The sequence below is a fragment of the Penicillium griseofulvum genome (genome assembly GCF_001561935.1).
Source record: "Penicillium griseofulvum strain PG3 chromosome Unknown contig_92, whole genome shotgun sequence".
NCBI classification, from domain to species: Eukaryota; Fungi; Ascomycota; class Eurotiomycetes; order Eurotiales; family Aspergillaceae; genus Penicillium; species Penicillium griseofulvum.
This window is the reverse complement of record NW_024467453.1, coordinates 201215-213107: the sequence shown is the minus strand read 5'-3', so window position 1 is coordinate 213107 and position 11893 is coordinate 201215. Positions and strand designations below refer to the sequence as shown.

General features: G+C 47.5%; 4 protein-coding genes across 4 annotated transcripts; 2 read left to right on the top strand and 2 right to left on the bottom strand.

Annotated features, from left to right (window-relative positions):
• Positions 1–312: 312 nt before the first annotated feature.
• On the top strand, positions 313–2301 carry PGRI_068880 (RBR-type E3 ubiquitin transferase; the record flags this gene model as incomplete). Its single annotated transcript, XM_040794602.1, has 1 exon — positions 313–2301. One exon carries the CDS (start codon positions 313–315, stop codon positions 2299–2301), a length of 1989 nt encoding a protein of 662 aa, XP_040648933.1.
• Positions 2302–3561: 1260 nt separating this feature from the next.
• Positions 3562–6039, bottom strand: PGRI_068870 (uncharacterized protein; the record flags this gene model as incomplete). Its single annotated transcript, XM_040794601.1, has 8 exons — positions 3562–3848; positions 3905–3962; positions 4015–4507; positions 4561–4848; positions 4897–5149; positions 5213–5387; positions 5455–5491; positions 5552–6039. The coding sequence occupies 8 exons, from the start codon at positions 6037–6039 to the stop codon at positions 3562–3564; spliced, it is 2079 nt and encodes a 692-aa protein (XP_040648932.1).
• A 2245-nt stretch (positions 6040–8284) lies between these two features.
• On the bottom strand, positions 8285–10676 carry PGRI_068860 (uncharacterized protein; the record flags this gene model as incomplete). Its single annotated transcript, XM_040794600.1, has 5 exons — positions 8285–8970; positions 9025–10333; positions 10406–10448; positions 10509–10516; positions 10569–10676. The coding sequence occupies 5 exons, from the start codon at positions 10674–10676 to the stop codon at positions 8285–8287; spliced, it is 2154 nt and encodes a 717-aa protein (XP_040648931.1).
• A 347-nt stretch (positions 10677–11023) lies between these two features.
• On the top strand, positions 11024–11881 carry PGRI_068850 (MMtag domain-containing protein; the record flags this gene model as incomplete). Its single annotated transcript, XM_040794599.1, has 3 exons — positions 11024–11061; positions 11124–11494; positions 11580–11881. The coding sequence occupies 3 exons, from the start codon at positions 11024–11026 to the stop codon at positions 11879–11881; spliced, it is 711 nt and encodes a 236-aa protein (XP_040648930.1).
• Between the last annotated feature and the right edge of the window lie 12 nt (positions 11882–11893).

The window sequence follows — 11893 nt, the reverse complement described above, 5'->3', positions numbered from 1 at the left end:
CATCTTTGGTTGGTCTGACTTTTTTTTTTACCAGGATCTTAGTCGCAACGCTGATTCGAAGAGATCTTCCTGCAGGATATAACCCCCCCTTTTGTGCCCGATCGTCCTTAGTGACAGTTCACTTGGGGATCGGTCATCATTTATTACCTTTGGTTATCTTACGATGAGACAGTGTTGCTAGAGATTTTCTTTTGCAGGAGACACCCCTTGTCTCCAAGTTGTGATTCACTAGCATCATATCGGAGGCAAATACATATAAAACCCCACTTGAGAGAAATCTTCACAAGTGAACATACTCGGTTTCATCCCGCCATGACCGAACTCGACTTTCCGGAGGACGATCGCTCAGTCGAGCTTTCCTCGATTGCTGCGATATTTCCCGAAATTCAAATTGATCCTTCCTCTCCATTCAAAGCCGCCCTTGATCTTCCAGTCGCACCTTCCGCCCCAACTTCAATATGTTTTCAGCAACCGGTCGATACTGCACCCGCCATAACCCCTCCAACTTCCTTGGACGAGTCAAAGGGAGAACTAGACCATCCACCCATCAAAGACATCCATGTACTCTCACACCTGCCTCCGCTTAACCTCGAGATTGAATTGCCACAGGGCTACCCAAGTGAAAAACCGCCTAGCGTTCATCTGAGAACGATCCCCTCCTGGCTACCTCCCTCGGTCATCGATGAATTATCAAACGATTGCCACCGACTCTGGCAAGAATGTGGAAAGGATCTGGTCGTCTTTACTTACATCGACCACCTCCAGCAACTTGCGGAAACAACTTTCAATATCCAGGATTCGTCTGGGGAAGTATGTTTACCGCGGGACTTGAAGATTGCACTACTGGACTACAACAAAAAGGCCGAGCGGGAAAAGTTTGAGCAGGGGACTTTTGAATGTGGGGTATGCCTTGAACCGAAAAAGGGCACCGTTTGTTATCGATTACTTCGCTGCTCCCACGTGTTTTGCATTCAATGCTTGCAGAATTTCTACAACACCTGCATCACCGAGGGTGATGTTGATAGCGTTAAATGCATGGCGCCGGATTGCGAGTATAACAAGAGACATGTAGCTGCACCAGGTGAAGGCCAGACCCCGCCCCGCAAGAAGCGTGATCGTACCCTGGGACCAAGTGAGCTACTCCAGATTCCTCTGGCTGCTGAAACGGTTCAAAGATATGCGTTCCTCAAGAGAAAGAAGAAGATTGAAGCCGACAAGACCACAGTCTACTGTCCACGGCAATGGTGCCAGGGAGCTGCACGATCTAAGCGACACCCAAAGCCAGAAGATCCTATGTCGGATGACTTGAATAGCTCTGACGAAGAAGATGGACCCGAGCCACGCAGCGAAGTCAAAGATGGAGAGCTTCCACCTATGGCGGAGCGTGTGTCTATATGTGAAGACTGCAACTACGCCTTTTGTTGCGTCTGCAAGAAGGGCTGGCATGGAGAGTTGGTACGCTGCTTCCCACGTCGTGACGGCGAACCCACAGAGGAAGAAAAGGCGACCGAAGAGTACCTGCGTCTGTACACTACCCCTTGCCCGACTTGCAATGTCCCCTGCCAAAAGCAAATGGGATGCAACCACATGCGCTGCTTCCAGTGTGACACGCACTTCTGCTACCTTTGCTCGGCCTGGCTATGTGCAGACAACCCATACAGGCATTTCAACGACCCGAAAGGTCAATGCTTCAATCGCCTTTGGGATTTGGAAGGTGGTGATGGCATCAACCCCGACGGAGCCGAAGCACTCCACCGTATCCCAGACGCACTCCTACACTTTGAAGATGACCCACCGGTGGTGGCCATCCACGAAGAAGCCGACGAAAGCGACGACGACCACCCTGCATTTGAATTTGATAACGATGAAGATGACCTCCACCGCCGACACCCTCCTCCTCCCGCCCCCGTTCCACCACAAATCAACCGCGGTGGTGGTAGACCTGGCCAGCGTGATCACGCAGCTGCCCGTGCAGCAGCAGCTGAACGTCAAGCGCAAGCTCGCGCCATGGCTGAGGTACGAGACCGAAATGCGAGACGACAGGCTAGACGCCCTGTCCGATGGGCGGAGGTTCCTGCCAATCGTCTCCCTCCACAGGCAGGTGATCCTAGACGTCCTGTCCGATGGGTAGAAGTTCCTGCAGAACCATTAGCAGATGAAGAGGGCCCCATCCGATGGGAGGCTATTGCAATCCGACCGGGTAGAGCACAAGCCCATCCTGGTCTTCAGCGATTTTTAGATCTAGTACAAAACGACCGTGAAGACGAATGGGATAGTGATGAGATGGACGATGACTTCTAGGTTGAGGTTCTATGTTCAACCGGGCAGAATTTTCTTATTTTCTTCCTATTCAAAAAGCGTCTTAATGACATTGATGCATACAACGAATTCATGTTCCTTTCCTCTTCTTTGTCTTTCTTTACGTTTTCCACTTCTTCCTTCCTGATCTGTGGTTTTCATCAATTCCCCTTTCTGTTTTTACACTATCTCATTTCGCTCTTCTTTCTTGCTTTGTTTCCAATTTGCTATTCATTTTCACTTGCTTTTTTTCTCATCTCCATACAATACAAGTGTCTTTCTTCTCTGACCAAGCGCGGATGATATCCATGAATTCATACATGCTTTCCCATACATATTGTGCGTGTTGCTAGCGCCTTATCTATTTGGTATTCTGCATTTTCATTTGATGCTTCTACAAGTTCCATTGTGATCGCGTGACTTTGTCATTGTTCTTTGGTTGTAAAACAGGGACCTGTGAATTTATTGACCTCTTATCATTAGTTAACCTGGCCAGATATACAACAGCTTTGCATTGCGCATTGGTACAAAGTAGCAATCTGGTTATGACTACTAACACTTCAAATTAGGGGAAAGTCTCTATATAGACTACTTGTACTATGGCAGTTTCTTCAATAAGGTCCAACACTGCATCATCTGGCATATTCAGCGGGACAACTAAGGCAGAGACATTACGAATTGCTGGTACTTGTTGGGTGTGCTTCACAACAGAACCGGACATTTATCATGTGCCCTACCATGACCCCCAGGTGCTTTCAGACTACCCTATCTTTTCGAGCAATAAGCTAACAGGTTGACCATTTTCAGAAAGGAGTTCTATGTACACTCGGTCTTCATAAGTTTATTCGACCTGCCCTGGCACTGAAATCGCTATTCCCAGGCCTCATTGAAAGATATGTGACTCAATACACTCGAGAACTAGACGATGAAGGGCCTGGAAGGGCCTGGCCGGGAAGAGAATATCCTTCCGAACGCACCCCTTGTGGCCTTCATGCAAAGCCCTAATTTTCTAGGCCAATGAACGTTCTAATCATCCCACGTCACGTATCACAGCACTCATAAGAAGTAAAATAAACTGTAAAATTGACTGTATATTAGGCTGGTACAATCTAAAGGCACACAAAGCTGGTTCAATTTGAAAAAAGAACAAGAATGACAAAAATATCAAGGACACCGAATAGGCTTCCAATGTTCTCTCCACCAAGAGCATCCTCACCCCTGTCCAACCCCATATTCCACTACATGGACTTCAAGAGTCGAAGATCAATGTGGATCACACGAACCACCAGTCATGTATGGGTTAGTGACCTTCTCAGTGAGGTTTGAGTCCTCATTGCAGCACACAGGGTTGCCATTTGCATCCTTGATTGCTTCAGAATTCCCGTTGTACATGCAGTTGTCCTCTCCATAATAGATATCAGCCCACGATTTTGGCCAGGAGAAAGTGATCTTGCACGTTGCCGTGACAGTTTCGTCGGCAGTGTTTTCAGCATTGAATCGTCCATACAAGGTTGCACTGAGGGTATCACCATATCCTGGGTCATCAACCTCTGGAGACCACGCCGTTAGCTTCCCTAATGAAAACAAAGACATCGCAACCACTTACTGAAAGTATCACAGACAGGAGTCTTAGCATTAGCAGTAATCCACCCCTTGTTCACATGCTATACCGGTGATTAGCATATGTCTGAAAATTCAAAAACGGGTTAGACATACAATAGTAGTTCCTTCGCTGTTGAAACCCTCTGGTGCATCACAAGGCCAGAATGGAGAGTTCGAGGTAAACTGCTTCCGGAGACTGGCTTTGGTCTTATCCAGACCCTCGCATACAGGGATATTGAAGAAGCCAGGATAACGGACTCGCTTCCCATATTTATCGGCATCCGTGATCTTCTCAATATCCTCAGCGGTCGGCGATTTGTAGCCGTTTTTGTAACCAGCCTTCTCATATCCGGTCATTGCACTCGCAACAATGTCGTCAAATGTGATGCCTCCCCATTTATCGCCATTTAGATTGCTTCTAGTCGTACCAGGTAGTGGTGTCCAGGCAACCGGCTTTCCCCCTTGATACTCATTAATATTCACAAGGAACACTAGCTTCTCCCTCCAGCACGCGCGTGTGCTGACAGAGTCCACGTCTCTCATAGTATCGTAGTCACTGATCTCAGGTATGTGGGAGGACTTGATGTCACAGGGGAGGTTCGTCCTCCTATAGTATTCTGATCAGCACCATTTTCTCAAATAACGATTGAATCATCTTACACAATTCTTGGGAAAGCGCCGCGCTTATCGGAGGCGGTCTTCCACGCAGTAGGAAGCAGTTGACCATAGAATACAGCCTGTAACTCTGCTGCCATCTTAGATGTGTCTAGCTTATTTGGAATGAAGTTCATCTTTCCTTCGTCAATTAGGCGTGTGAGATCACCGAGAGAGGAATTGTCGCCGGAAAATATGTTGTTCAGATAGGAGGACTCGATATCCTTCCAAGACTTAAACATGTCGCCAAGAGCAGAGCTTAGTGAGTTCTGAGCATCAAGTTTATTGTGAACGCTATTCTGATCAGCAAGGATATCCAGGATGTTTGAGAGTTATACTTACGTGGGAGCATTATTTCTGGTGAAGGCTGCTGAAATGGTGTAAAGTTGGTATGTCATGTCGTTAGCATAGGCATGACCATTGAATTCCTGTGGTTTTCCATTCAACGCCTGTTTTGTCCTCTCGAATGTTTTTAATTGATACTCTTGAATTTCAGGAGCTTCAAGAGGGCCTTGAGTGCCAGCTTCGCGATTCCTTGGAATGCTCACACGGGCAGTGGTGGCTCCCTGGGCTATTTTTTCAATATCCTTTTCAGCTGAATTTTTGTTAGTCTATAACCTAGAGGCTTTTGAATAAAATATGTGGCCTTTATACTTACCGACACTGTAGAACGCCGAAACAGTAAAGCCCATCATGAGGGTCAAGGCGTCAAATATTGCCAGAATGATCTTGGTGTCATCGCTCTGCGGAGCAAAGATGCCAGTAAATTCACCTATCTTGCTCTGGATTCCAATTGTTGCCGCATCGATTGCGCTAGACATCCCACTATGTAGCTGTAATAATTTTTTTCTGGTCAATATCTCCTGCTCGAAGGTTGAATTTGGGACAGGAAGAGCTTACCTGATGGACACCAGAGAAAGCATTCAAGATAAGGTAGCTATTGTGCTGTTAACACGACTGTAATGGTGCCAGGCAGTACCTATGACTGAATACATACCCCGCTGGATGATTGACCTCGTCACACCGGACAACGGAAGAGCATGGGACGCTATCGATATCCTTACAGTTCCATTGTTCCGGACCGTGGAAGTACCAACTGACAAACGCCGGGAATGCGAGGTTGCGATACAAACCATCCTTAGCTCCATTTTCCCACTCCTTAAGCACCGCATCCCAGGCACCTGGAGCGCCTGACGCATACCACCGATCAATGAAAGCGACAGTAGCATCGTCAATGGAATTCTGGTTACACTGTGCAGTTGTCCAAAGGCTTGTGACATTGAAGTCAGAGCCATCCGAATTGGAGGATGTAGTTGGTATAGCAGCCCCGAAGTTGACAATACGGCTCGCTGGGGCTGATGTGGAGGAGGGGGGTGCAGAGGATACTGCTCGGGGGACATGAGGGACTCCTCCATGAGGCCTGACTGCTATACCACTGACCGGAGTCAAGAGGTACACCAGAGTACCGAACTGGCTGAAATGCATCGGAACGTATCACCTTGAGGTCAATAGGATGAGTGACTGAAGATGTAGCCCTTTGGAACCCGGCTCTGATAGAAGCACAGAGGCATATTTATACACACTGAGTTAGATGGCCCCTGAGAGTGCGGGCTCATAGCATGACACAATAGCCATATACACAACATAGTATTTGGTTAATGCTGCCACCAAATGCCTTTTTAGGATACTCCCCTTAGGCCACTATGCCTAAGCATGTGTTTGTGGGTACACAAGACATCTTGAGTCGATAATGTTTACCAAAACTCGTACAAATATATGAGAATGAGGGTATCCGGTAGTTAATACCTGTCTTATAATACGGTGAGGAACTCCATCCTCCCTGCTTGCTAAATGCCAAAGCATGAGCTTCTGTACTAGTTGCTGCAGACGAAAGATCCGAGCTGTCGCGTGTCACCGATGATCATTATACATGTTGGTAAGTCTCCACTACACCTATATCGGAGTCCCCACCTCCGAACTATCTGAGCAGGTTATACCCTGTACTCCGTATACTCCATATTCAGCGCAGCCATGTGCATCGGATTCTTCGAGTGCCTCACCCTAGAGTACTGTACCCCTGGTGGCTCTGTGTGTTATAGTTGGACCGTTGTAGTCTTATCAAAAGCTCCACCCTCAAAAGATCCCGGGAGCCGGGGCCCCTTCAAGCCACATCAAGCACCCACGCTAAGCTACGTTAAGCTCCAGGCTCCACAATAGTAGGGACGATAGTAATTTATTTAGTTAATTATAGCCTTACATTAGCCTTACATTAGCCTTACGAATTAATTACTTGTCATTTCTTTCGGCTAGCCAGCCTTGGCAGTCTAGTTCCACTTAATTTGTCGAAGGACTCCTATAGTACAATATAAAATCTGGGAACTAATCAATGGCGACAAGTGTAACTATCACAATGAAGCGAGTCCCCAATTATATCAGGTTTATAGTATAGTTATACAGTGCCACCCCCTTGTTTATGTCATGTTCGTGCCAGTGTTGGCAACTTGCCCGAGGGGCCAAAAAGTGGATTCTGGAAAAACTACTGAGTACCTAGTCCATATGTAGTAGGACATGGGCGCGTCATAATAATGAATCAAAGATGAATTCAGAAAGAGGTAACTGGTGAGGAACGACAGCTTAAAATAGAACATTATCCCGAGGTACTTTCTAATCATATGGAACATACCCCGGCTAGAGAGTACACCGTACGGAGTACTAAAATTTGGATCAGAAGATGTATTTCTCAACAAAGTTCGATCTGCAATAGCTCAATTTCAATGATAAACAACTCCTATTCCGGACGCATAGTTGGCGATGATTTGAATCATGAGGTTTCGGCTAACTTGCCAAAGGTATTGTCGAATCCACTCGCAGAATTGGGATACGTGAAACAGAGTGCATAAGATAGGTCAGGTTGATGCCTTACAAGAAGGACTCTTGCATTGTGCTAGTAGATAAGTCAAGCTTTTTGTGGCTTCTAGGAAGTCAAGTTCATCATTGCTGGATGCTATCGGATGCCTGAAGTTGCTGTAGGCCCAGTGACCTTTAGTTTCTGACTGCGAGCTGATAAAGGATAAATTAAGTGGAATCTTGTGAAGGGCTTGAATGGCAATAATCGTTGGATGATGCTGTCTCCCATAAATAATTCTTATTTGCCTGTAGAATGAGGAATCATTTGTTACATTCTAGGGATCTGATTTCTCGTAGAATGCGAATGATCAATATTTCTTCCTTTCCCCCTTTTCTGGCCAGTAACTGTACGAATAATAGAATCCCCGGGATTAGGAGGTTGTCGGGGGCGGTCCTTCAAGTTATAGCATACTGCTTCGTGGAATACCTTGGCTTGAGTTCGGAGGCTGCGCTTGATGGCTAAAGTATGTGGGAGTGTCTACCAATATTCCATAATATCGAAATGCGAATCTTAAATATTCCGGTCTTGCCCAGGCGCACGTGGAAGTTCCAGGTGTCGAGACTTCCAACGGATTTAAGCTTATTTTGAGGGACCAATCAGAGTTACTTACCTCAACCTTGAAGTCGCCCACGGACCACTGTCCGAATTAGCCACGCTGAACGTCACGTACTTCTTCATTTATTGTGGAATATTGGCACAGATACTTGTATTGGTCATTTAAGGTGATTTGACATGCAATTGTACAATTAGATACCAACACTGGTAGATCTGTTTCTTTGGATAAGCACATCCAAGAAGCGCAACCTGGTTTGGTGATTGCGATCAGCGTCTCCAGTCGTGCCAGAACTCATAGCTCATGGACGTAAAATCACAGAATAGCAAAAGTAACCTATAATGCCGAGAAGGGTGGTAACCATGCCAGGTCTCATGAGGTTGATAGATGTCCGAGGCATATGCGTGTGTTTCAGGAATTGTGAGATTCGGCTCTTTGGTGCATGAGTCTAATTCGGAGGGACTGGAAGCCTCATATTCGGGCGGGGTTGTGTCACAAGGCTCAGTTCGGTCTGGGTTGAGCAGACGGTGGTTGAATTCCATCCGATCTTTGGGGCTGACATCCCGAGGAATACAAGGAACATCGGGCGGTATCTCAAACCCAGGCATGGGACTTGCAGCAATACCCATGAGAGGTGGTGTTGGAAATCCATCAGCTCTCTCCTGGGTAGGGAAAGGGAGAAGCCAGTCTAGGCGAAAGGTGTGGCCGATTTCCTCCTGCCATGTAAGAGTGATGATGGCAACCCCGCCGGCTTGGGAGGCGACAATGATGATCCCAAGTTCAGGGAGGTACTTGACCAAGTTTAAGCGATCACAGGAAGAGAACATGGAATATTCTACCAGTGAGCGCAGGGGAGACCGAGAGAGCGTCCGCGCTCCACGGTCTAATGGATAAGGATCTAAAGTAATGTCACTTCCAGAGAAGTGGAGAATAGGGAAAAATCGAGGGTTGCACGCTGAATGCCAGGTTAGAATTCCGATCAAGATATCAAAGCACATCTCTTACTTACGATGGGATACAAAGCACCTCAAAACATCCACATCAACAACGGTATCCACGGCGCATTGTTCATTTTCTTCTTCAACCAAACTCGTGATACCACATCTTAGACGACTGGATTCATGGGACGGAGTCTCCTCATGGTCTTGTGGTACTTCAAGGTTGGTATCATTGCTGTCACTGGCAGCGGCAGGAGAAGCAGCTTCAAATGCTTCTAGAGTTGTATGATTATGCTCTGAGTTTGATGGTTGCGGGCGACATTCAGTATGAACAGAACAGCTAGGAGAGAAAATATCATCTGGCATAAACAGGCTCGAAATTGTTGCATCTTCCTCATCAGCAACTTTCTGGGCAGCGAGGTTGGATCTGACTATGACATCGTCAACCGTATCCGACACGTCAAAAACCATCCGACCATTCATCATTTTTGGCCGTGGTTCACATCCACAGGCATCAAACTTGTAGCGGTGCTGCTGAACTCTGCGAGGATGTAAAGGCAAGACAAACCAGCCTCTTTGTTCTTCAGCATCCCTTGAATGATCGTATGTGGATGTTTTGACAGGAGTCAGTTTGTCCCAGACTCTCCATACAAAGACTCGGTTGAGGATATCAGTGCTGACCATCCATAGACCATTGGGGTCCAATTCGAAATTGGCAAATGACAGGCAAGGTATGTTTTCATAATGACCCTTGTAGCTGAGTCGTAGGTTGCGTGTTCGATGATGGGGCATATCCTTTTTCAGCTCCTCTAGCAATGGTGCGCTGTCTATTGATACCCATGTGCTTTCCAGAACATCGGTGCCTCCCACGTCCGAGGTTTCAGAAAAACTGGGGCTGCTATCATCACTCTCAGATGCATCATCAACTAATGCGAAGGCAAAGACTGTGATAACACCCGTGTTCGCGCTCACGGCAATCAACCGAGCAAATTTATGAGTGGCCAAGCCCCAGGCACTTAACTGAACATGTTCAGCAAAGAAAGGCTTGACTTCATGCGCATCAAATGGTCGACCGCCTCCGTATCTGGCGCTCCTGTTGATTGCCGAGAAGATAGCCTCGACGTTGTATCCAGTGACATTTCCAGAGTCTGTCGCTAACAGCAAGACTTCGTCAACTCCCAAATCATCCACAAGGATATGGTTGATAGTGTGAGGCCTAGAACGGTCGATATATCCAGGCGCATTTGGTTCCTTCATCACTGGGTGAATGATCATCACAGGCTGGGAGCCAAGGAGCTGGCGAGGTCCACTAGGAATCCATACGTAAATATCGTTGACATGAGCCGTAAAGAGGAGATTTCGACGTTGTGAGAGGGCCGCCTTTCACAATTAAGGTTAGAACTGAGGAGAGATAATACAGTGGAAGCAACAACTAGGTCAGTAGGTACTCACCAAGTTACACCTCCAAGCAGATACAATTGGCGCAGAAGAATTCCTGTAGCTCAATGACAATCAGCCACGGTATAAATTAGGCTGTATAAGCGTGAATACCTACTCAGAAAACTAGCACAAGTCAGTTCATAGTTCACACGTGAGCCAACGAAGACAAACATACCCGTTCCTCTCCTGTTTCGGTATTTAAGATTTGCACTTGGGGCCGGTATCCTGGAAATTCCCTCTCAGTGTGTGTAGAGCCAGTCTCCTCTGTGAGAGGAGAAGACATTGCCGCAGGCTAAGGGTGTTTGTTTCGAATAGTGGAGCACAGAGGAGAATACTTCCTTGGATCTGAATAGAGAGAGTCGTGGATATTAAGTGAGGAAGCTTGTTCTGTCATTTCCAAGGGCGAGAAGTCCAAGCCACAGGAAACAGAATGGTGAAAACTTCGTAAATAGATCATGATCAAGCTGGTCGAAAACACCTCCATAGCTGCGGGGAGGTGCAATGATCGGATGATGGAATGGCTGACCGCCCACGCACGGACCATCATTAACTGCTTACGGCCTTGAGGACTTGGCCCGCGAGCTTCCTCCTTTCTCCAACATAGTTATTCAACATAAATTATCTCGCATTATGGATTTGGTTGCTGGTGTACGCAAAGAAGGCAGCCGGTGAGTTGATTTGCTGATTATTATGATTTGCACATGTTGAAAGTTGCTAATTTTTGTCTCAGCGGCGGCCGCAATGAGTTCAAATGGTCCGACGTCCAAAGTTCCGTTCATCGCGAGAACTACCTAGGTCACTCAGTGATGGCCCCAGTCGGCAGATGGCAACAAAAGCGTGACCTTGCCTGGTATGCCAAGGGAGACGAAGACGAGCAAGAACGAATTCGCAAAGAGCGAGAGGAACTTCAACGTGTCAAGGAGGCTGAGGAGGAAGCAATGGCCATCGCTCTGGGCCTCCCGGTGCCCGCAAAAGCATCTGAAAACGCCAATATGGTTCCCTTAGGGGGCCCCAGTAGTACCGATATCGCGCCAAAAGAAGAAGAGATGCCGGATGCTGCAATCAGGGAGAAGGACCACCGCTCGAGTCACCGACGCAGACGTGAGCGAACCAGAAGTCCGGGACGGGAAAGACGACATGACCGAGGTGACGACTACTCACGTGACAAGAACCGGAGGCATCACAGACATAATGAGGACCGAGAGCGCCATCATCGCAGCCATCGTCACAGGTCACGATCCCGCGGCCGAGACCACCACAGACGGCGCTCAGTCTCGCGTTCTAGGAGTCGACCTAGCCGCAAGGATGAGGAACACCAGAAACGACGACGGATGGAGCGCAGCTACTCGCCGGCTGAGCGCCGGCGGCACCCCGAACGCAGACGAGACCGAGATGATTATGATCGCCGCCGTTGAGCTACAAACCGGGGGTATGAATTGCTACATTAGCTTGGCGTTGGAGGAATTGATTCAAATGTCGGATAAATGATTGTGTACAACT